The sequence below is a fragment of the Oncorhynchus kisutch genome, linkage group LG3 (assembly GCF_002021735.2).
Source record: "Oncorhynchus kisutch isolate 150728-3 linkage group LG3, Okis_V2, whole genome shotgun sequence".
Taxonomy (NCBI): Eukaryota; Metazoa; Chordata; class Actinopteri; order Salmoniformes; family Salmonidae; genus Oncorhynchus; species Oncorhynchus kisutch.
In genome coordinates, this window is record NC_034176.2 from 65,003,307 (window position 1) to 65,028,769 (window position 25,463).

At 41.5% G+C, this 25,463-nt stretch overlaps 1 protein-coding gene across 2 annotated transcripts; it reads left to right on the plus strand.

Moving 5' to 3' along the window:
• The first annotated feature begins 11,619 nt into the window (after positions 1-11,619).
• On the plus strand, positions 11,620-24,939 carry LOC109887562 (lysine--tRNA ligase-like). Of its 2 annotated transcripts, XM_020478912.2 has the most exons (15): positions 11,711-11,810; positions 14,957-15,145; positions 15,312-15,444; positions 17,053-17,218; positions 17,314-17,407; positions 17,506-17,692; positions 17,849-17,974; positions 18,178-18,297; positions 18,384-18,546; positions 18,694-18,867; positions 18,973-19,058; positions 19,155-19,240; positions 19,414-19,540; positions 23,353-23,496; positions 24,414-24,939. In XM_020478912.2, the coding sequence occupies exons 2-15, from the start codon at positions 15,003-15,005 to the stop codon at positions 24,486-24,488; spliced, it is 1,824 nt and encodes a 607-aa protein (XP_020334501.1). In that variant the 5' UTR covers positions 11,711-11,810; positions 14,957-15,002; the 3' UTR covers positions 24,489-24,939. The 2 variants fall into 2 exon arrangements, with proteins under 2 accessions (XP_020334503.1, XP_020334501.1); XM_020478914.2 differs by lacking the exon at positions 14,957-15,145 and having other exon boundaries at positions 11,620-11,810.
• The last annotated feature ends 524 nt before the right edge of the window (positions 24,940-25,463 follow it).

Consider the following 25,463-nt stretch of genomic DNA (forward strand, 5'->3'; position numbering starts at 1 on the left):
ATTGACTCAAATTATGTCAATTAGCCTATCAGAAGCTTCTAAAGCCATGACATCATTTTCTGGAATTTTCCAAGCTGTTTAAAGGCGGAGTCAACTTAGTGTATGTGAACTTCTGACCCACTGGAATTATGATACAGTGAATGATAAGTGAAATAATCTGTCTGTAAAAATATTGTTGGAAAAATTACTTGTCATGCACAAAGTAGATGTCCTAACCGACTTGCCAAAACTATAGTTTGTTAACAAGAAATTTGTGGAGTGGTTGAAAAACGAGTTTTAATGACTCCAACCTAAGTGTATGTAAACTTCAGACTTCAACTGTACATAGGGCATCAGCCTCTAAGGTGCAGGGTTTCAGTAACTGGGTGGTAACTAGCTAGTGATGGCTATTTAACAGTCGAATAGCCTTGAGATAGAAGCTGTTTTTCAGTCGCTTGGTCCCAGCTTTGATCCAACTGTACTGACCTCGTCTTCTGGATGATAGCGGGGTGAACCGGCCGTGGCTCGGGTGGTTGATGTCCTTGATGATCTTTTTGGCCTTCCTGTGACATCGGGTGCTGGAGGGCCGGCAGTGTGCCCCCGGTGATGCATTGGGCAAGACCCCACCACCCTCTGGAGAGCACTTCGGTTGTAGGCAGTGCAGTTGCCGTACCAAGGGGTGGTACAGCCCAACAGGATGCTTTCAATTGTGCATCTGTAAAAGTTTGTGGGGCCAAGACAAAGTCTTAGGGGCTAAGACAAATTTATTCAGCCTCCTGAGGTTGAAGAGGCACTGTTGTGCCTTTTTCACCACACTGTTTGTGTGGGTGGACCATTTCAGGTTGCCAATGATGTGCAGTTCAAGGAACTTGAAGCTTTTCACCGTCTCCACTGTAGTCCTGTCGATGTGGATAGGGGCGTGCACCCTCTGCTGTCTCCTGAAGTCCATGATCAGCTTCTTCATTTGTTGACATTGAGGAAGAGGTTATTTTCCTGGCACCACTTTGCCAGGGCCCTCGCCTCCTCCCTGTAGGTAATCAGGCCTGCTACTGTTGTGTCGTCTGCAAACTTGATGATTGAGTTGGAGGTGTGAGTGGCCACGCAGTCATGGGTGAACAGGGAGTACAGGAGGGGGCTGAGCACGCACTCTTGTCAGGCCCCTGTGTTGAAAATCAGCTCAGTGGAGGTGATGTTTCCAACCTTCACCACCTGGGGGTAGCCCTTCAGGAAGTCCAGGACCCAGTTCCACAGGGCGGGGTTCAGACTCTGGGCCCAAGCTTGGAGGGTACTATGGTGTTGAAGGCTGAGCTATAGTTAATGAACAGCATTCTTACATAGGTATTCCTCTTGTCCAGATGGGAAGGACAAGGCAGCTACCTGGTGGATAGCGATACACCGCTTGGGGAGCGCAATTAGGCCTTTATTGTTTTCATTCATGGTCAATGATGTTTACTCTCAGGTATGGCGCGATATTTAGAGGTCGTCATCCAGGTCCTGGATGCCAGGAGACAGTGGAGTATGTATTGATACAGTGTGGGCAGTATGAGAGGGAAAGAGAGAGGCAGAGATCTTGTATGGGGGAGAAGGGAATACAGGAAATTAGTTTAAAGAGTATATGTATATTGAGTAGAACGTCATTAGATATAGTCTCAAATATTTGTATCTTTTTTAAGAGAAACGTGGCTGGCAGGTAGAAGTTCATTTCTCCCTTGCTCTGGCCCACAGTCCAGTACAGAAGGTGGCGGTAATGCACCATAACTTGGATGCCAACGCCCGACAAAGCCTTGCGAAAGAGAAAAATAAGATGGCAGACGTTATGGAGGTGGATGCAGAGAAACTGAGCAAAAAGTAAGCCATTGTCGATTCACTCGTTTATTGGACAGCATTTATGAAGACGTGTGCAACACGTTGATGGTGTGTGTGGATCACTTCCGTGTTGTTATTCCATAAAAGCAGTAGGATATTGTTGCACACGGTTGCATCAGATCGGATAAAGCACGATGGAAAAATAAGTGTACCATAGCGAATGTACATACATATTCTAAAGGTCCATTAGGGTCAAGCAGCTTATCACACGTGCTGCTTGCAGCTCATTAATGTACACATATGCATGCTCTCCATCCTATTCTGTGAGTGGATATAACTACAAAACCAATAAGGTGATTAGCTCACTAAAGAACTCTAAAGCCAAAGATGTGTTTGGGATGGACTCTACCTTTCTTAAAAACTACAAAGAGTCACTCATTGGCCCCATTACTAAGGTCACCAACACATCTATTGGTCTCGGTGTGTTTCCAAGGGTATGGAAGTCGGCCATAATAACGGCCATCTTTAAATCAGGCGACCCTGCTAACGTGAGTAACTACAGGCCCATTAGTATATTACCTGTGGTGTCAAAGGTTGTTGAAAAGTGTGTAGCAGAACAACTGATTGCCCACCTCAACAACAGCCCCTTCACATTACACTCCATGCAGTTTGGCTTCAGAGGGAAAACACTCCACAGAAACGGCCAACTGCTTTCTTCTGGAAAATGTGAAGTCCAAGATGGACAAAGGGGGTGCTGTTGGGGCTGTGTTTCTGGACCTAAGGAAGGCTTTTGATAGTGTTAACCATGAGATTCTCATCACAAAATTGTCCAAGTTCAACTTTTCCCCTGATGCCTTGAGATGGATGAAATCATACCTTGAAGGCAGAACTCAGTGTGTCAGAGTGAGCAATGAGCTGTCGCCCACTCGTAGCTATGATGTGGGCGTGCCCCAAGGGTCAATACTGGGGCCCCTCCTGTTCAGCCTGTACATTAATGATCTGCCTTCTGTCTGTACTGGGTCTGAAGTTCAAATGTATGCAGATGATACAGTGATATATGTGCATGCAAAGAGCAAACAACAAGCTGCACAAGAACTCACTACTGTAATGGTCCAGGTTACAAAGTGGCTCAGTTACTAGTGTTTGCATCTCAATGTGAAAAAAACTGTTTGCATGTTCTTCACAGAGGGCAACAGATGCTACTGAGCCAGATGTCTGTGTCAGGGGAGAAGCTCCAGGGGGTATCTGATTTTAAGTACCTTGGCATCATACTTGATTCCAACCTCTCTTTTAAAAAGCATGTGAAAAAGGTAATTCAAATAACCAAATTAAACCTAGCTAATTTCCGATTTATACGAAATTGTTTGACTACAGAGGTAGCAAAACTGTACTTCAAATCTATGATTCTCTCCCACTTAACATACTGCTTGACTAGTTGGGCCCAAGCTTGCTGTACAACATTAAAACCTATTCAGTCTGTCTACAAACAGGCTCTCAAAGTGCTTGATAGGAAGCCCAATAGCCATCATCATTGTCACATCCTTAGAAAGCATGAGCTCTTGAGTTGGGAAAATCTTGTGCAATACACCGACGCATGTCTTGTATTCAAGATCCTCAATGGCCTGGCTCCCCCTCCACTCAATATTTTTGTTAAACAGAAAACCCAGACATATGGCAGCAGATCCACAAGGTCTGCCATGAGAGGTGACTGTATAGTTCCCCTAAGGAAAAGCACCTTTAGTAAATCTGCATTCTCTGTGAGAGCTTCCCATGTCTGGAATACACTGCCATCAGACACACATAACTGCACCACATATCACACTTTCACAAAATGCTTGAAGACATGGCTAAAGGTCAATCAGATTTGTGAACATGGTCCCTAGCTGTGTGTTGCCACTCTCCATGTTGTCTGTTGTCTGTAGCTTGTGAGGTGTGGAAACACTTTGTTGCTTTTATGAATTTTGTCTTGCTGCTTTTTGTTTTATGCTGCTCTGTCTGTATGCTACATCTTGCTTGTCCTATGTTGCTCTGTCTGTATGCTATGTCTTGCTTGTTCTATGTTGCTATTGTCTATATTGTAATTGTTTTTAATAACCTGCCCAGGGACTGCGGTTGAAAATTAGCCGGTTGGCTAAAACCGGCACTTTTACTGAAATGTTGATTAATGTGCACTGTCCCTGTAAAAATAAAAATAAACTCAACTCAATATTGCATCGTACAAATTACCCAAGGTTATTTGCTGATTTGAAGTTTCTTGTTTTCATGTAGGTTGATTAACAAAACCACGTTTTAGCTAACGAAGTGTTTGCCTTTTTAGCTTTATCATAATGAGTCGCTTGCCAAATTCACCAACCTTGCAGGTCATACTGTGAAGAAACATTGAACTCATCAGTATTTTGCATTATTCTATAATCTCACTTCTGTAATGGGATGGCTTGCTAGCTAGTGTATTTAGCTAGCTACTTCTGGGCTACGTGGTCTTGTAACGGTTTTCTTCTGGTGAAAGAGAGGCGGACCAAAATGCAGCGTGGTTATTTTTGTACGTCTTTAATAAAGATGAAAAATAGAACAATCTACAAAACAAGAAACGTGGAAAAACAAAACAGTCCTATCTGGTGCAACAAACACAAAGACAGGAACAATCACCCACAAAACCCAACACAAAACAGGCTACCTAAATATGGCTCCCAATCAGAGACAATGACTAACACCTGCCTCTGATTGAGAACCATATCAGGCCCAACCACAGAAACAGACAACCAAGACATCTAACATAGAATGCCCACTCAGATCACACCCTGACCAAACAAAACATAGAACATACAAAGCAAACTATGATCAGGGTGTGACAGGTCTGACTGATCAGCTCAGAATGAAAGTGAAAATGTTCTTCCTACTCAGTGGAACAAGTACCCAATTGTCATAAAGTAAAGTTACCTGAATAGAAAATGACTCAAGTGAAAGTCAGAGTAAAATATATTCCTTGAGAAAAGTCTGTTTGTTTTTATGTATACTTAATTCTCAGAAGTAAAAAAGACTATTACTTTTATTACTTATAGTAGGCAAATCAGAAAGCAAGATTTTTGTTTAAAAACAAAATCTCAAACACTAAGTAGACAGGACCCACCAGAAAGCTTATTTTTTTATACATTGGATAAAAACACAGACTACAAAATAGTATATCTATATCAAACACTACACTGGTTACCTTGTAACCCCACTTCTGAGAAAATGGCCCTTGTTTTGGTACACCTACTGGAGAGTTCTTATTTCTCTATACCCATTCAGCAGAGTTCACACCCTCTTAAGCCTTAGCCCCACCCATCTCTTTAAGTATTCACATGTGAGGCCATGTGCGAAACAAACAAAGTTTTCAAGACTTAAAGTGGTGAAAGTAGCAGCAAAAAGTATTAGTACACTTTATCTAGTCCTTGGCCTAAATCCTAATCTGACTTTGGTGCAGGTCATGTTGTTCTTCACATTACCATCTCTGGTAAACACACACGATATATCAAATCAAAGTTTGTCACATGCACAGGATACAGAAGGTGTAAAAGCTACAGTGAAATGGTCTTGTCTTGCATGTCTGCTTTTGCAATATAAAAAATAGAACGTGTCCAGATGAAAATATTGTATAAATATTTTATTATTAAATGATGCTTACCCGGACACACTTGTCTAAATTGATGCTTCATGTGAAAGAAATGCTGTAACCACCCCCCAGACATAAATAGCTAAGTGGATGGGTCACAATTGTCTAGACATGTACACATGTTCATGAAATACAGGCATTGGACAAAGGTATATGGACACCCCTTCAAATCAGTTGATTCAGCTATTTCAGCTACACCCGTTGCTGAAAGGTGTATAACATTGAGCACACAACCATGCAATCTCTGTAGACAAACATTGGCAGTAGAATGGCCCGCATTGAAGAGCTCAGGGACTTTCAACGTGGCACTGTCATAGGATGCCACCTTTCCAACAGGTGTCGTGGAAATTCTAACCAAGTGAGAGAGACTCTGAAGTAATGACAAACAATCATCTGGTGATCACTGAGAACCTCGAAACAGAGTTGGGTTAAGATGGCAAAGATACAACCTCTTAGTCTACATGACAAACAACATGTGTGGAATGGGTCAAAGGGTGAGGTTTTGTATTTGAGAAAGGAGTATCCCCCAGCCAGATATAATTTGCTGTGAAAACTGTTCTAATTGTATAGAAACCAAAGTTTGGCCCCTAAGACAAGGTTATTCTTATCAGCTGTCCATACCAGAGCCAAACACCAGAATACCAGGCTCTGAGAGAGGACAAGACCATCCTAAATCAGTTGCTAGCTCAAACCCCAGAGGCCAACTCAGTTAACACAGACACAGATGAGGAAGTACTGAGAAACCGTATTCGATGCATAAACAGTATTAACACAATCTCGTAATTTTCTACCATATAAGTCAATTTGTCAAATCTCTGCCCTGCTAGAGCTGCCCCAATCATCTGTAAGTGCTGTTATTGTTTAGTGGAAACGTCTAAGAGTAATGTCTCAGCTGCCAAGTGGTAGGCCACACAAACTCACAGAATGGGACCACCGAGTGCTGAAGCGCGTAGCGTGTAAAAGTTGTCTGTCCTCGGTTGCAACACTCACTACTGAGTTTCAAACTGCCTCTGGAAGCAATGTCAGCACAATAACTATTCGTCGGGAACTTTGTGCAGCCGCACACAAACCTAAGATAGCCATTGGACTCTAGAGCAAGTGGAAACGCATTCTCTGCAGTGAGGTATCATGCTTCACCATCTAGCTAGCTAAACAATAAACCATAATCCCAACCCATACAGTGCAAACAGATTGTCATAGCTAGTCACTGTTGGATTCTGGGTGAAACTTTGAACATTGTTATACTCAGAAGTATAGGAACATTAGTTGCAAAAGAGACATGAGGGGTGCCATAATGAAGCTTGGGAGGGGCTGAGTGCAGGGAACACTGATTGCATGTGGCAATACTGAGTCACTCCGGTTCACACTGACAGTGTGCAGAAAGTAGTCCATCACAACTTTTTCTCACTGATCTTTCTCACTCATGCATGTAGCACAATGGCAACATTAAACGATTGATTAAATAATAAAGGGATGATGCCTTTCTATAACATGGCAGTGTTCTCCTCTCAGATCTATAAATAAGTCTAGTTTGTGCATGCCAGACACAAGCCAATACAAACATCTTCCATGGAGACATCACTACAAAACACATTATGTACATTTGCCATAGAACGATACAAATAATAATATACTATTTAATTACATCAAACAGACAACCGTGCACACTGGTATACAGTGTATTCAGACCCCTTCACGTTTTTGTTACGTTACAGCCTTATTCTAAAATTGATTTTCCCTCGTCAATCTACACACCATACCCCATTATGACAAAGTGAAAACAGATTTTTAGAAATTGTAGCAAATGTATTAAAAATAAAAAACATAACATATTTGATTTGATTTGGTAAAATAAGTATTCAGACCCTTTTTCTATGAGACTCAAAATTGAGCTCAGATGCATCCTGTTTCCATTGATCATCCTTGAGATGTTTCTTGGACATTGACCAAGTTATTATTATTGTAGCTGTCTACCACAGCATATTGGAGTTGAAATTAAATAAGGAGCTGAAAGTGTAGACGTTCATTTGAGGGTATTTACATCCAAATCGGGTGACCGGTGTAGGAATTACAGCACTTTTTATATGTGCCCCCCCCCCCTTTTTTTTAAGGGACTAAAAGTAATTTGGACAATTGCCTGCTCAGCTGTTCAATGGCCAGGTGTGTGTTATTCCCTCATTAGTTCATTTACAAATAAGCAGATAAAAGGTCTAGAGCTGATTTCAAGTGTGACATTTGCATTTGGGATCTGTTGCTGTTAACCCTCAATAGGAAGTCCAAAGAGCTGTCACTGCGAGTGAAGCAAGCCATCATTAGGCTGAAAATCAAAACAAACACATCAGAGAGATAGCAAAAACATTATGTGTGACCAAATCAACTATTTGGTACATTCTTAAAAAGAAAGAACACAGTGGTGAGCTCAGGAACACTAAAAGGCCTGGAAGACCACTGAAAACAACTGTGTTGGATGACACTAATTATTTCCCTAGTGAAAAAAAAAACCTTCACAACAGTTGGCCAGATCAAGAACACCCTCTAGGAGGTAGGCGTTTCTGTCAACAATCAAGAGAAGACTTCACCAGAGTAAATACAGAGGGTTTACCACAAGATGTAAACCATTGGTAAGCCTCAAAAACAGGAAGACCAGATTAGTTTGCTAAAAAAGCCTATACAGTTCTGGAACAACATCCTATGTGAAGATGAGACAAAGATAACTTACCAGAATGATGAGAAGGGAAGAAACTGCTCATGATTCGAAGCATACCATCTGATCTGTGAAGCATGGTGGAGGTGGTGTTATGGCGTGGACATGTATGGCTGCCAATGGAACTGGTTCCCTTGTATTTATTGATGATGTGACTGTTGACAAAAGCAGCAGGATTAATTCTGAAGTGTTTAGGGCTATATTATCTGCTCAGATTCAGCCAAATGCTTCAAAACTCATTGGACGGTGCTTCACAGTGCAGATGGACAATGACCCAAAGCATACAGTGGAAGCAACCCAATTATGTTTTTAAGGTAAGGAAGTGGAATGTTCTCCAATGGCAAAGTCAATCACCTGACATGAATCCAATTGAGCATGCATTTCACTTGCTGAAGGCAAAACTGAAGGCAAATAGCCCCAAGAACAAGCAGGAACTGTGTCACTGTCCAAATTATTATGGAACTGACTGAATAAGGTCCCACAGTTGACAGTGCATGTCAGAGCAAAAACCAAGCCATGAGGTCAAAGGAATTGTCCGTAGAGCTCCGAGACAGGATTGTGTCGAGGCACAGATTTGGAAGTATACCAACAAATTTCTGCAGCATTGAAGGCCCCCAAAAACACAGTGGACTCCATCATTCATAAATGGAAGAAATGTTGAACCACTGAGACTCTTCCTAGAGCTGGCTGCCCGGCCAAACTGAGCAATCGGGGATAAGGGTCTTGGTCAGACGCCTCACAAGTCCTGAACTGGCAGCTTCATTAAACAGAACACCAGTCTGTGTCAACAGTGAAGAGACGACTCCGGGATGCTGGCCTTCTAGACAGAGTTCCTCTGTCCAGTGTCTGTGTTCTTTTGCCCAATTTAATATTTTATTTTTATTAGCCAGTCTGAGATATGGCTTTTTCTTTGCAACTCTGTTTAGAAGGCCAGCATCCCGGGGTTGCCTCTTCACTGTTGACATTGAGACGGGTGTTTTGCGGGTACTATTTAATGAAGCTGCCAGTTGAGGACTTGTGGGGTGGTCTGTTTCTCAAACTAGACACTAATGTACTTGTTCTCTTGCTCAGTTGTGCACCGGGTCCTCTCACTCCTCTTTCTATTCAGGTTAGAGACAGTTTGTGCTGTTCTGTGAAGGGAGTAGTGCACAGCGTTGTACGAGATCTTCAGTTTCTTGGCAATTTCTCGCATGGAATAGCATTCATTTCTCAGAATAAGAATAGACTGACGAGTTTCAGAAGAAAGTTCTTTGTTTCTGGCCATTTTGAGCCTGTAATCAAACCCAGAAATGCTGATGCTCCAGATACTCTGACAAACAGTTTTCAGCTGTGCTAACATAATTGCAAAAGGGTTTTCTAATGATCAATTAGCCATTTAAAATGATACATTTGGATTAGATAACAACATGCCATTGGAACACAGGAGTATTGGTTGCTGATAATGAACCTCTGTACACCTATGTAAATATTCCATAAAAAATCTGCCATTTCCAGCTACAATAGTCATTTCCAACATTAACAATGTCTACACTGTATTTCTGATCAATTTTATGTTATTTTAATGGACAAAAATTGTTATTTTCTTTCAAAAACAAGAATTTCTAAGTGACCCCAAACTTTTGAATGGTAGTGTGTATCTGTTACTTTTTTAATATATATTTTATCTATTTAGCCTCTCTTGATTGTTCATTGCAAAGGGGAAACTATAACGAAACATTGTAATTCTATGAGTTATTTATGTAGCTTTTTGAATAGTATTGATACTGTGTGCCACTGGGTTTTCATTTTATTTTATGATTGTGCTTTTGTCAACCAAGTCAAACACATTTCACCTAATTCAAACAAACTTGGCATTTTTGGGGGGGGATCAGTAGTGAACCTGTTGATAGCACTGACAGTTTATAGGTATGGGGAGTGCATGTCGCCTATGTGTTTTTAGCTACCATGTTAACAACTGTTAAATGTTACCTTTAAAAAAATTGATCCATATAAAAATGTATTTTTGCTTTTGTTGGGGCATTTGTATATTCTTGTAGTTATGACATTTTTGCCCGATACGATATCCGATATTTTCCTTGCCAAAAAACGATACCCATAACCGGAACTTAAAATTTTAGTAGCCTTTTAAGCATTCTAGTACAGTTAAAAAGTTGAAACACACACACACACACTGACCAAAAAGTTATTTTGTTGGCATTTACATATGTCCCCATTACCAGTAAAACATAATGAAAACCTATTTCTTTCACTTACTTGCTGTGCTGTTTCGTTGTTCATTTGTTCAGTCTCAACCAGGATTTCATCATAAATGTCAAGCAGTTAAGTTTTAGCTCTGTCTGTCCGTGGCGTCTCTCCCTCGGTGCACACTGTCACTGTGTCCGTTTCCATCTTGTCCAGCTCTGTCTGTAACATTTCACGTAAACCCTGTTTCTTGTCTGCATCGAAGTAGCGGTCCTTGTACCTAGCATCAAGCTTGGTGGTGACACAGTAGACTCAGAGAAAGTGCCACCAGATCACTTGTTCACAGCCTCTAGTAGAGTACTTTTTGAAGTTAACCTGACAGTCTGTGTTGGTATTTTTGTTGAGCAGGTGTTTCTATGCCATGACAGGGTATCACCTCTGCTGCAGACGCAGTTGACCTTATTTCTTGAGTCAGTTGTTCGAATGGAGCTTGGAGTGTTCGTGTTTCCAAGTTTCAAACATGTTCTCAAATGCCATTGAAATGGCAGCAGTGCTATGAGAACCAGCACATTCTTGGGGTGGCAATACGGCTTTCCTCAGTAGGAAATCCTTGTTGACCCACTGTGCTGTCAGACTCATCATGCTCATATGGGCTAGGTTATGAATGCTGTGTTTCACGTGTAGCGCTTTATTTTTTGTGGCGTCATCTACCTACGTTATATAGGTATGCACGTCAGCTTTGACATCGGTTTTGCACATCTGCGTTAAACTAGACATCGGGCCGATGCTGATGTTGGCATTTTTAGCTAATATCGGCCTATTCCAATATGCTTATTGATATATTGTGCATCCCTAGTAGTTATATTTATGTAAACCTGCTGGTATCTATATTAATAAAGATATATGATGTGTTTTCCTTTGTCTAATTTATTTACCCACTCTGATGTTTGGTTTTGGTTCAATTTTTGCATTGATCAACTTTTCTTTTGTTGTTCAGGAGACACATGTATTTCCCATACCGTGAAAGATTTGAAATGTCAAAATCACAAGCACATCAATCTAATTACGTTTGAAGAGTAACATAACTTATCATCAATTAAATGCATAGTGGCCATACCCTAGTTGTCCATCCAAAACATGTCCTAAAATTATGAAGGGAGGGAAGGATGCTCAGAAACAAGATGAATATGATCACATATTGACATGTATTTTAATATTCGCATTAGACATTTATAATTAGTAAAGGACCTGTGTTCTTCAACGAAGATAAAAATGAAGGCCACCCATGGAGTTATTTGAAACAACAAAACAAACTCATATGATCCCCTGGTGGTCTGAGTGCTGTCGTACTTTTACGCAGCGTCTTGCGTCAGACTGATGCCCTCGAACGCGTTGAGACGTCATTGCGTACAGTTGTGTGTGTTGGCGTTGCTGCAAGAGGAAGATGGCTGACGTTACAGAGGTGGACGCAAATGAACTCAGCAAAAAGTAAGCCAATGTCGATTCACTCTTATATTGGAAATAATATATGAAGATGTGTGCAACACGTTGATGATGTGTGTTTCACTTCCGTGTTATTATTCGATCAAATTTCTAGGATATTGTTGCACACAGTTGCATCAGATCGGATAAAGATCGATGGTTAAACGAGTGTTCCATTGCGAATGTGCATACAAATTCCAATGGTCTTTTCTGTCAAGCGACATGGATGCTCTTCATCCTATTCTGTTAATGGTGATGATTACAAAATCCGTATTGCACCGTAGAAATTACCCAGGTAATTTGCTGACGTGAAGTTCCTTATTTTCAGCTAGGTTTATTGACAACCACGTTTTAGCTGAAGAAGTGTTTGCCTTTTTGGCTTTACCATAATGAGTTGCTTGCCAACTTCACCAACCTTTCAGGTCATACAGATATGCTATATATTTGAGGAAACATTGAAGTAGTCAGCTTTATGCATCCAAGCTAAATATCCTATTTCACTTCCGTAATGTGATGGCTTGAAAGATAGTGAATTTAGCTAGCTACTTCTGGGTTACGTGGTCTGATCAGCTCAGAATGAAAGTGAAAATGTTCTGCCCACTCAGTGGAAAATGTTCATACTTCAGTAAAAGTAAAGTTACTGTAATAGAAAATGACTCAAGTGAAAGAGTAAAATATTACCTGAGTAAAAGCATTTGGTTTGAAATATACTTAATTATCAAAAGCCAAAGAAAATGATTTGATTTGGACACTCAAACGTGACTAGGCAGGACAAACCCATCTTCACGATGTCAGGTATATCATCAAAATAAATCAATTACAGAAATATTTGGACTCATTCAGCAGTTTTTACCTGATTTTAATTAGAATACTATTGGAAATTAATGTTAAATTCCATTGTTATTCCGAAAACAAATTGAAATCAGCTACAAAATGGTGTATCATACACTGCACTTGAGGAATAATGGAAGTAATTCTCATTTGAAAGTTAATAAACATGTCACCACTTTCGAGAAAATGGACATTGAATGTTTTGGTACACCTACTGGAGAGCTTCGTCTACACCCATTCAGCATAGTTCACACCCTTCTTAAGCCTGTCCCCACCCATCTCTTTAAGGATTCACATGTGAGGCCATGTGCTAAACAAAGTAAGAGTAGTGTAGTAAATAACCAAACATTTCAAGACTAAATGTGTTGAAAGTAGTAGTAAAAATACACTTTACCAAGGCATATATCCTAATCTGACTTCGGTGCAGGTCATATTGTTCTTCACATTTACCGTCTTTGGTAAACACACACTATATATCAACATGTATTTGTCACAGGATACAGAAGGTGTAAACGGCACAGTGAAATTGTTATTTGCATAGTAGCAATATTAAGTGTCCACATAAAAATATTTTATAATTATTAGATGATGCTTACCCAGACAGACTTGTTTAAATTGATGGGTTATGTGGGGGAAAAAATGCTATAACCACCCCCCAGCCACATCTACCTAAGTGGATGTGTCACTATTGTCTAGACATGTACACGTGTTCATGAAATAAAATAGATGGTTGTAATTATCCCCAGACACATCTGGCTAACTTGATGGGTCGTGTAATCATCTGGCGAAGCGGAGTCTCTTGTTTAGGTAGCTAGCTAGCTAAACAGTGAACCATAATCCAAACCCATACAGTACAAATGGATTGACGTACTGAGTAGCTCATGTTATAAACAGAAGCATGCTACATTGCAGACCAATCCTAACTCATCTCTCGGCATGTCCATCCCATCCATTATTTCAGCCAATCATGACTAGCGGGAAGGTTCCTGTCTTTTTCTGTAGCTAAATCAACTAGGCTTGTAATTTAACATTTTGATTCATATTTACAGATGGCATACAAGTTTGTTATTAAGGCACATGAAAGTTCACATTCTATTTTTATCCCCCAAAATGTTTTACATTTAATTATCTTGTGTATTAGCGACGTGCGACATTTGCCTAGCTTCCTGAAACGGGCCATGTTTTGATTTGAGGGTCGCCAAAATGAAGGGAAATGCAACACTTATTTGTCAATCACTCATATCGATATCACATTGTAATCAATAGAACAAGGTGGGGGGTCAGGTTGCAAATCCTGTTCAAAGGAACCCTACTGAAAAAGCACATGGAATCTGGGAATAGTGTGCATATCACTGGTTAGAGGACAACTTGTAAAAAATAGCCAGCTACATTTTCGATTGTTGCATTTTGTTTAAAGTGGGTTGCCAACGTGGAAAGGTTAACGTGACACTATTTTGTTAATCACTCATATTGATATCACATTAACATCAATAGAACGGGAGGAAATAATTGGGTTGTATGCGCTATTTAAAGTTGAACTGACGGCGCTTTAACTACTCAGCAGATATGAAGAAATTTAACTAATCCTGGGGATTGCAATACAATAAACCTAGCAAGGGCAATGATCACAGGTCAGTCATAACGTGGCTAATCAGCTATCATATCTATTTATGTAGCTATTTATTTAGCAAGTTAAAGCATGGCGCCTAACGTTAGCTAGCTAAGTAGGATGTCATTGGGTAAGTGAGTGAGTGACTGACCCTTTCCCCTCTTATTGTTTTTCGGTGGCTACAGCTAGAGATACAGATGTAATTTAGTCATTCTAGGAGGCTGCCGAAATGGAAAAGAAGCTAAATCAGTTGCTTGGTTATTTAACTTAACCAAATCACGACCGGAAATAGGATATCAACAATGACAAGGGTTGGTTGTTCATTTTGAATGACGGTTTAACTCTTAAATCCGTATATTGGTGTGAGGCCAGGGACCTTTATAGAGAGACATCCCTGTCTCAGAGAGACATCCCATATCTCAGGGCCATTTGAAAATGATGGCAGAGTTTTTCGAACTGCAAAGTCCTGCAACTTTTACTCCAATGTAGTGGAGTAAAAATTGTCCAAATATAAATAGTAAAGTACAAGACACCCCCCCCAAAAAATGACTTGAGTAGTACTTCAAAGTATTTCTACTTACTTTACACCACTGTTACTAAACCCGTTAACACCGAACAAAAATATAAACGCAACATGTAAAATGTTGGTTGGTTTCAAATTCACAGAAATAAGTCAGCTGTGCTCTGTGTGTGTGTGTGTGTGTCTCTCCAGGTCTGGTCATTGACTGGTGTAGCACAGTAGGTCATCCTGCCTCACCATGCTGACTCTGGTGGTCAGAACTGCCAGGCACCAGGTGTGCCAAGCCTTTGGGGTCAGGGCTCAGGGGGTAAAGTTCGCTCTCCCCAGTGCAGCGTCAGTCCCAGCTCTAATTCAGGGGAATCGCTGGCGAGGTGACAAAAGGTTGGTGGCTTTTCCATTCAGTGAGAAAAACAACCACCCTTTTGTCATGAATGATTCCCTTTTTAGGCATTACTTGTATGGCTTTATTAAGTAGTCCCCTCAACCCCGATGCAGAGTCCACTAGATACCCTGATGTTACCCTCTGTGTCTGTGTTGTTGTTGTCAGTGAGCTGAAGAGACGAATGAAAGCTGAGAAGAAGGCATCTGAGAAGGAAGCCAAAGTCAAAGTGCAGGTTGAGCAGAAGGAGACCAATGACCAGGCAGATCAGAATGCAGATGAGGAGACCCTGGACCCTAACGTGAGCTATATGGATGTTTATGTTAATCCTTCCCTCCCTCTTGTGATTTGCTTGAGAACATTTACTGCTGATCTTAGTAGAATATTACTAAGTCAAGGGTTTTTCCTTATTTTTTACCGTTTTCATCATTGTAGAATAATAGTGAAGACATCAAAACTATGAAAAAACACATATGGAATCATATAGTAACCACAAATCTAAATATATTTGAGATTCTTCAAATAGCCACCCTTTGCCTTGATGACAGCTTTGCGCACTCTTGGCATTCTCTCAACCAGCTTCATGAGGTAGTCACCTGGAATACATTTCAATTAACAGGTGTGCTTTGTTAATTTGTGGAATTTCTTTCCTTCTTAATGCGTTTGATCCAATCAGTTGTGTTGTGACAAGGTAAGGGGATATACAGAAGATAGCCCTATTTGATAAAATACCAAATCCATATAATGGCCAGAAGAGCTCAAATAAGCAAAGAGTCCATCATTACTTTAAGACATGAAGGTCAGTCAATATGGAACATTTCAATGACTTTGACAGTATCTCCAAGTGCAGTCTCAAAAACCATCAAGCGCTATGATGAAACTGGCTCTCATGAGGATCGCCACAGGAATGGAAGACCCAGAGTTAGCTCTACAATCTGCTGCAGAGGAAGTTCGTTAGAGTTACCAGCCTCAGAAATTGCTTCCCAAATAAATGCTTCAGAGTTCAAGTAACAGACACATCTCTGTTCAGATTTTGTCTTTTTGTCTGGAGTCCAAATTGGAGATTGTTTTTGTTCCAACCACTGTGTCTTTGTGAGACGCAGAGTAGGTGAACGGATGAGCTCCACATGTGTATTTCCCACCATGAAGCATGGAGGAGGTGGTGTTATGGTGTGGGGGTGCTTTGCTGGTTACGCCATCTGTGATTTATTTAGAATTCAAGGCACACTTAACCAGCATGGCTACCACCGCATTCTGCTGCGATACGCCTTCCCATCAGGTTTGGGCTTAGTGGGACAACCTTTTTTTTCAACAAGACAATGACCCAACACACCTCTACGGCTGTGTAGGGGCTATTTTACCAAGAAGGAGAGTGATGGAGTGCTGCATCAGATGACCTGGCCTTCACAGTCCCCTGACCTCAACCTAATTGAGATGGTTTGGGATGAGTTGGACCGCAGAGTGAAAGAAAAGCAGCCAACAAGTGCTCAGCATATATGGGAACTCCTTCAAGACTGTTGGAAAAGCATTCCAGGTGAAGCTGGTTGAGAGAATGTGCCAAGCTGTCATCAAGGCAAATGGTGGCTATTTGAAGAATATCAAATGTAAAATATATTTTGATTTGTGTAACAACACTTTTTTTGCTTACTACATGATTCCATATGTGTTTTTCATAGTTGATGTCTTCACTATTATTCTACAATGTAGAACATATATATATTTTTTTTTAACTTGAATGAGTAGGTGTTTACAAACCTTTGACTGAAACTGTACATGCAAACCTGACATTTTGTAACATGACGGTGTTCTAAAACTTTTGACCGGTGGTGTATTTCTCAAAAATAGGGCTGCAGTAATTGAGCTCATGTACATTTGCAGTAACCTCACTTTATATTGTTTATCCCAATAGCAATACTTTAAGATCCGCACTCAAGCCATCCAGGCTCTGAAGGGCACAGCAGAGGACCCATACCCTCACAAGTACAGTGTAGATCTGTCGCTCACAGAGTTCATTGAGAAATACAACCACCTACAGCCTGGAGACCAGCTAACAGACATTGTCCTCAATGTATCAGGTACTGACAACTGTTTTCAACTATTGTGTGTTGGAATAATGTGTTTTGATGGTCAATCTGTATTTTTGACATATGTGAAACTCTGTTGTTGCCAGGTCGTGTCCATGCCAAGAGAGAGTCTGGGGCCAAGTTAATCTTCTATGACTTGCGAGGGGAAGGCGTCAAGCTGCAAGTTATGGCAACCAACAGGTACAGAACATGGTCCTTCCCAGAACTCCACTACTCATGTGAGCTCATAACTCCCACATGTATCTTTTCTAACCCCTTCTGTCAATCTTCCCTGTCAGGAGCTACAAGTCTGAGGAGGAGTTTGTGCGCATCAACAACAAGCTGCGGCGTGGTGACATCATCGGTGTTCGTGGTAATCCAGGGAAGACCAAGAAGGGCGAACTGAGCATCATTCCCATAGAGATGACCCTGCTTTCACCTTGCTTGCACATGCTGCCCCACCTGCACTTTGGTCTCAAGGACAAGGTGAGCACCTTCACAATCCTGTAGTGGACATACAGAAAATATGTCAGGCCTTCATATGAATGAGAGATGACACAGGACACCTTTAATTCATGTAACCTGCAGAAGAAATTACAATTTTTAGGGATCCTCACACTATCTCTAACCAATTGCCTCCAGGAAACACGATTCCGTCAGCGATACCTGGATCTGATTCTCAATGACTATGTGAGGCAGAAGTTTGTAACACGTGCCAAGATCATCACTTACCTCCGCAGCTTCCTGGACGGGCTGGGATTCCTGGAGGTGAGGGAAATGGCCACTAGGGGGCACTTGTGTCAGGGAAATTACATTGGAGTGTGGAGGAGTTCCGTTTAAGAGTTCAAGAGGGATAAAGCTGTCTTCTCTTTGATGTGGAAAGTTATTTTAAAGGCTTCTTTTTCACAAACAGGGTTTTGGATGGAGATAGGTAACTGAGACTTTAAAACCACAACACACATTTTTTACAGATTGAGACGCCCATGATGAACCTGATTCCTGGTGGGGCCGTGGCCAAACCCTTTGTGACCTACCATAACGACCTAGACATGAACCTTTACATGAGGATCGCTCCTGAGCTCTACCACAAGGTAACATGTCCCCTGAGGAAGGACCAATAACACATGAAAAAACACTTTCAACTCCATGCTCATATTTCTGTGTCTTTTTCCCCCAGATGCTTGTGGTTGGGGGGTTTGACAGAGTGTATGAAATTGGACGGCAGTTCAGAAATGAAGGCATTGACCTCACCCACAATCCAGAGTTCACCACCTGCGAATTCTATATGGCCTATGCAGATTACTATGACTTGATGGATATCACAGAGAAGCTTCTCTCGGGTGAATGAAGGGGGTGTTTCTACTTCATCATTCTGGAATGTGAATATATATATATATATATATGTGTGTGTGTTACTCACAGTGATATGTAGGTGTGTCGCTGGTAGGTTCCCTTACTAACTGGTCTGCTCTCTCTCTTTCCATCAGGGATGGTCAAGCACATCACTGGAGAGTACAAAGTGAAGTATCATCCAGAGGGTCCAGAGGGCCCGACCTATGAGATCGACTTCACTCCTCCCTTCAGGAGGGTCAGCATGACGCACGACCTGGAGAAGGAGATGGGCGTCAAGTTCCCAGCTGCTGACACCTACGACAGTGACGGTAGGAGAATGAATGGCGGTCAATACAGTGCCACAGCTATACCTCTATATATTTATAGAATTTCCTAGGCTGTCTTACTGACCTGTCCCTCTCCACCCTCCCCAGAGACCCGTACATTCTTTGATGAACTGTGTACCCAGAAAGGAGTGGAGTGCCCTCCTCCTAGAACTACTGCCCGCCTCCTTGACAAGGTGTCTTTTCTAATCTACATCAGGAAACCCTCCTCCTATAGCCCTTCCGTGTTGTTGACATCACAACTAAACTGAAGTTGATGTTTATCCCTGCAGTTGGTGGGAGATTTCCTGGAAGTCACGTGTATCAACCCCACGTTCATCTGTGACCACCCACAGATCATGAGCCCCCTGGCCAAATGGTGAGCTCTTCCTATCCATATTACACTAATTTAAAAACAAGCACAAGTGCTCTTATTCACATTCCAATGGACTGCAGTTTACCATTTGAAACTGAGTCATAGGTATTGCAGTGCCCCCTGCTTGTCAATGCTGATGTATCTATCTATGTTCTCCTTGATCTCTCCCCATACAGGCACCGGTCAGAGAAAGGCCTGACGGAGCGTTTTGAGCTGTTTGTATTGAAGAAGGAGATCTGTAATGCCTACACTGAGTTGAACGACCCTATCAGACAGAGGGAGCTCTTTGAGCAACAGGCTAAGGTCAGTGTGCCTGGGCAAGTCGGCTGAGTAATGCTAGAAACTAAGTCGGAAGTTTACATACACTTAGGTTGGAGTCATTAAAACTTGTTTTTCAACCATTCCGCAAATTACTTGTTAACAAACTATAGTTTTGGCAAGTCGGTTAGGACATCTACTTTGTGCATGGCACAAGTAATTTTCCAACAATTGTTTAGACAGATTATTTCACTTATAATTCACTGTATCACAATTCCAGTGGGTCAGAAGTTTACATACGACTGTGCCTTTAAATAGCTTGGAAAATTCCAGAAAATGATGTCATGGCTTTAGAAGCTTCTGATAGGCTAATTGACATCATTTGAGTCAATTGGAGGTGTACCTGTGGATGTATTTCAAGGCCTACCTTCAAACTCAGTGCCTCTTTGCTTGACATCATGGGAAAATCAAAAGAAATCAGCCAAGACCTCGGAAAAACAATTGTAGACCTTCACAAGTCTGGTTCATCCTTGGGAGCAATTTCCAAATGCCTGAAGGTGCTGTTAGGTACTCAGACACTAGAGAAGCTTAACCAAGTTTAATTATTCCCAAAGGGTCGACATAGCTGTATTCAGACAGCAAAACATTTCTCACCACAGTTATATACAATCCCACTTTAGGACACACCTCCTTCTTTCTCCAATCCTTACATCTTATGGTTCAACAGGAAGAAGGTAACCAGATACTAAACCCTGATTACTCCCTTAAGGGGAACTGACCTCACCTCCTGACCTCAAACCCTCCTTCCCCTTGTCCATAGATGTCAGTCTGTCTCCCCTATCTCAACCGTTGCTCTACTCCTTTCCACCAACACATTCCAAAGCTATCCGTCTTCCCACAGAGAACCATTAACTTCTGACACACAACCCTGTCTCTTTCACTCTTCCTATTCAAGGCTTCTTCTCTATCATTTATTTAGTATCTCAATGTTCAAAGTTTAGCCGATTCCAACAGTACTACATTAATCTGAACAAACAATGGTACGCAAGTATAAACACCATGGGACCACGCAGCCGTCATACTGCTCAGGAAGGAGATGCGTTCTGTCTCCTAGAGATGAACGTACTTTGGTGCAAAAAGTGCAAATCAATCCCAGAACAACAGCAAAGGACCTTGTGATGATGCTGGTGGAAACGGGTACTAAAAAGTTTTGAGAATGACACAAATATTAATTTCCACAAAGCTTGCTGCTTCAGTGTCTTTGGATATTTTTGTCAGATGTTACTATGGAATACTGAAGTATAATTACAAGCATTTCGTAAGAGTCAAAGGCTTTTATTGACAATTACATGAAGTTGATGCAAAGAGTCAATATTTGCTGTGTTGACCCTTCTTTTTCAAGACCTCTGCAATCCGCCCTGGCATGCTATTAATTAACTTCTGGGCCACATCCTGACTGATGGCAGCCCATTCTTGCATAATCAATGCTTGGAGTTTGTCAGAACCTGTGGGTTTTTGTTTGTCCACCTTCCTCTTGAGGATTGGCCACAGGTTCTCAATGGGATTAAGGTCTGGGGAGTTTCCTGGCCATGGACCCAAAATATCGATGTTTTGTTTCCCAAGCCACTTCGTTATCACTTTTGCCTTATGCCAAGGTGCTCATCATGCTGGAAAAGGCATTGTTCACCAAACTGTTCCTGGATGGTTGGGAGAAGTTGCTCTCTGAGGATGTGTTGGTACCATTCTTTATTCATGGCTGTGTTCTTAGGAAAAATTGTGAGTGAGCCCACTCCCTTGGCTGAGAAGCAACCCCACACATGAATGGTCTCAGGATGCTTTACTGTTGGCATGACACAGGACTGATGGTAGCGCTCACCATGTCTTCTCCGGACAAGCTCTTTTCCGGATGCCCCAAACAATCGGAAAGGGGATTCATCAGAGAAAATGACTTCACCCCAGTCCTCACCAGTCCAATCCCTGTACCTTTTGCAGAATATCAGTCTGTCCCTGATGTTTTTCCTGGAGAGAAGTGGCTTCTTTGCTGCCCTTCTTGACACCAGGCCATCCTCAAAGTCTTCACCTCACTGTGCGTGCAGATGCACTCACACTTGCCTGCTGCCATTCCTGAGCAAGCTCTACTGGTGGTGCCCCGATCCCGCATCTGAATCAACTTTAGGAGACGGTCCTGGCGCTTGCTGGACTTTCTTGGGCACCCTGAAGCCTTCTTCACAACAATTGAACCGCTCTCCTTGAAGTTCTTGATGATCCGATAAATGGTTGATTTAGGTGCAATCTTACTGGCAGCAATATCCTTGCCTCTGAATCCCTTTTTGTGCAAAGCAATGATGATGGAACGTGTTTCCTTGCAGGTAACCACGGTTGACAGAGGAAGAACAAGGATTCCAAGCACCACCCTCCTTTTGAAGCTTCCAGTCAGTTATTCGAACTCAATCAGCACGAGAAAGTGATCTCCAGCCTTGTCATCATCAACATTCACACCTGTGTTAATGAGAGAATCACTGACATGGTGTCAGCTGATCCTTTTGTGACAGGGCTGAAATGCAGTGGAAATGTTTTTGGGGGATACAGTTCATTTGCATGACAAAGAGGGGACTTTGCAATTCATCTGATTCATCTTCATAACATTCTGGAGTAACTGCAAATTGCCATCATACAAACTGAGGCAAGCAGACTTTGCGAAAATGTATATTTGTCATTCTCAAAACTTTTGGTCATGACTGTATATCCACAGTAAAATGAGTCCTATATCAACATAACCTGAAATGCCGCTCAGCAAGGAAAAAGCCACTGCTCCAAAACCGCCCTAAAAAAGCCAGGCTACGGTTTGCAACTGCACATGGGGACAAAGATCATACTTTTTGGAGAAATGTCCTCTGGTCTGATGAAACAAAAATATAACTGTTTGGCCATGATGACCATCGTTATGTTTGGAGGAAAAAGGGGAGGCTTGCAAGCCGAAGAATACCATCCCAACCGTGAAGCACGGGGGTGGCAGCATCATGTTGTGGGGGTGCTTTGCTGCAGGAGGGACTGGTGCACCTCACAAAATAGATGGCATCATGTGGAAGGGAAATTATGTGGATATATTGAAGCAACATCTCAAGACATCAGTCAGGAAGTTAATGCTTGGTCACAAATTAGTCTTCCAAATCGACAATGACCCCAAGCATACTTCCAAAGTTGTGGCAAAATGGCTTAAGGTCAACAAAGTCAAGGTATTGGGGTGGCCATCACAAAGCCCTGTGGGCAGAACTGAAAAAGCGTGTGCGAGCAGGGAGGCCTACAACCCGGAGTCAGTTACAGCAGCTCTATCAGGAGGAAGGGGCCAAAATTCACCCAACGTATTGTGGGAAGCTTGTGGAAGGCTACCCAAAACGTTTGACCCAAGTTAAACAATTTAAAGGCAATGCTACCAAATACTAATTTAGTGTATGTAAACTTCTGACCCACTGGGAATGTGATGAAATAAATAAAAGCTGAAATAGATCACTCTACTATTATACTGACATTTCACATTCTTAAAATAAAGTGGTGATCCTAGCTGACCTAAGAGGGAATTTTTACTAGGATTACATTTCAGGAATTGTGAAAAACCGAGTTTAAATATATTTGGCTAAGGTGTATGTAAACTTCCAACTTTAACTGTTTGTAGTAGTAGCGGGCCACTGAACTGAAGTATTTTCCGAAAAGTCTTCCCTTACATCAACTTAGTTACCATTGGTGCTTCATTTTCTTTCTGATATTTTTCCGTTTGAGTCACCACCCTGTAAATCTTGATGAGCTACTTATTTTTAGTTTCTCATCTAGCTCCTGTGTGTATTTTTGTGTTTTATTAGGCCAAGGCAGAGGGTGATGACGAGAGCATGTCTGTTGATGAGACTTTCTGCACGGCACTAGAGTATGGCCTGCCACCAACTGCTGGCTGGGGCATGGGCCTTGACCGTCTTACCATGTTCCTCACAGACTCCAACAACATTAAGGTACAGTCAAAGTACATACAGGCAGAGGCCAATGTAGATCCTTTACAATCTCTAAAGCCTTGTTCACACTGTAGGCCTTAATGCTCAAATTAATGTCGTTTTTAAGCTCGTTTTGAAATACTGACTGTCCAAACAGGAATTTACAAGTGACCAAATCCGATTTTTGTATGTTCAGACGGCAGTCATTTGCAGACATGGCTATGCTAGTTGTCATAGTAACGACTGGTGTGTGCGCAGTGGTTTAGGCTGATTGGTGGTGCTCCTGCTTCCTATCACTCATGTTATGTAGCAAGCTAAGGCGAGAACAATGTCTGCAATGAATGTTTCCCTGTTCCTTTAAATGTTAAAAGTCATAGTGTAAGAACACTTATAAAGCCTCAAACTATAAGCTGATCCACCTTTCAAAAGGAGTCCTTTTTGGCTAGCCACAACAGTCCGCTAGCTAGGTAGCTGTTTAGCTTTCTAGCACATTCACTCATTTGTTTGTAAACCATTAAAAAGCTAGTTAGCTACCACATGTTCTTATCAAACTGTCAAACTGTCAACAGAGTAGCTAGCAAACAAGATAAGCCAAATAAATCAAAAACAGTTGCGAGCAAATAAATCACATTTGACCGTTCAGACACAAGTTGCATGGCCAGGAATCAGATTCACCTACGAAGGTGGTTTGAAATATCCGATTCCATGTGCTTTTAGATTTTATAATAGATTTTAATTGTATATGCAAAAAAAGAAAAAGCTTTTAGTCACTTCAAACTGCCAATGTGTACAAGGCGTTAGGCATGCATGTTTATTATTATGCTGTAGGGGACATTGTGTTGATGCTTGTTTACACACACACGCACTACAAACTTGAATGTGCTTCAGCAGGACTCTGTGTCTGTGTGAAACCACCTGATGTTAATTATATTTCACAGGAGGTGCTGTTCTTCCCTGCCATGAAGCCTGATGACAACAAGACAGCCCCTCTCACAGAGGGCACCTCTGTGTAGTATTGTGACCTCGCCTGCTGGCAGATCTCTGCAGGGGTTGGCATGGTGATGAAGCCTGGGTAAATAATCTGATTGGTCTGTTGGTCTGACTGTGTTCCGGTGGTGTTGAATGTTATTCATTTTATCATATGGTTTGAATCTTACAATCTGCATTATTAAGGGAAATAAGTTACTTTTTAAAATTATTTTTCCACCTTTACATAGTTGAAACATTCAATTGTGTGCTGTTTTGCCTTGTATTACTTTGCGGTTGTCTCTTTTCTGTCTTCCCTCATTAGAGAGGTGGACATCTAAGCCCAATGTAATGTCAGTGAATGAGGGTTTCTGGACATGTTTGTGTTGTGTTATTGTATGCCATACAGTCAACAACTTATTTTTACAAATTCTATGTTCACCCATACAACTGCCATTGTCACAAAAATAAAATGACAAAAGTGAATCTGTATTCCTATGATGGAGTTACATGTGAAAGTATGTGTCTGCAGCTGATATACTGTTGTAGTAGGCTTAAGTTACTGGTCTGTGTTCTTTAGCCATGGTGTTTATGTACCTTTTTCATAAGCTTTTGGATGAACCAGGGGTGTAGTCATTCAGCCGAATCTGTGCGAAACATTTCTTAAAACTGAAGCGAACGAAACGGGTAGGGACGCACCGCAATTTGTCCAATTGAATCAGTTTGGCAGAATGACCACCTATTCTGTTACAAAATGTTTTGTCTGTCTTTTCATTTTTCCAAATGGGAAACATTTAGCAACAAACTAGAGCTTCTATTGGACAAATTCAGGTAGAGCAATCCATTTCATTCTGTATCTGTGTTTCTTAAACGGTAAACTGTTTCTGTTGCAAGACATAATGAATATACCCCTGGTGACTGAACTCTTGACAACTAATGTACACCCCACCTATATGGATCCCCTAAGAAAGGATTGTGGGATGACCTGTGTACAACACAGTTGGTTCGAGGAGGAAGAGCAC

Coding starts and splice junctions, on each gene's coding strand:
- LOC109887562 (XM_020478912.2), top strand. CDS start 15,003: ATGCTGACTCTGGTGGTCAGAACTGCCAGGCACCAGGTGTGCCAAGCC. Junction 15,445..17,052: donor AGGAGACCCTGGACCCTAAC/GTGAGCTATATG, acceptor TTATCCCAATAG/CAATACTTTAAGATCCGCAC. Junction 19,541..23,352: donor TCTTTGAGCAACAGGCTAAG/GTCAGTGTGCCT, acceptor GTGTTTTATTAG/GCCAAGGCAGAGGGTGATGA.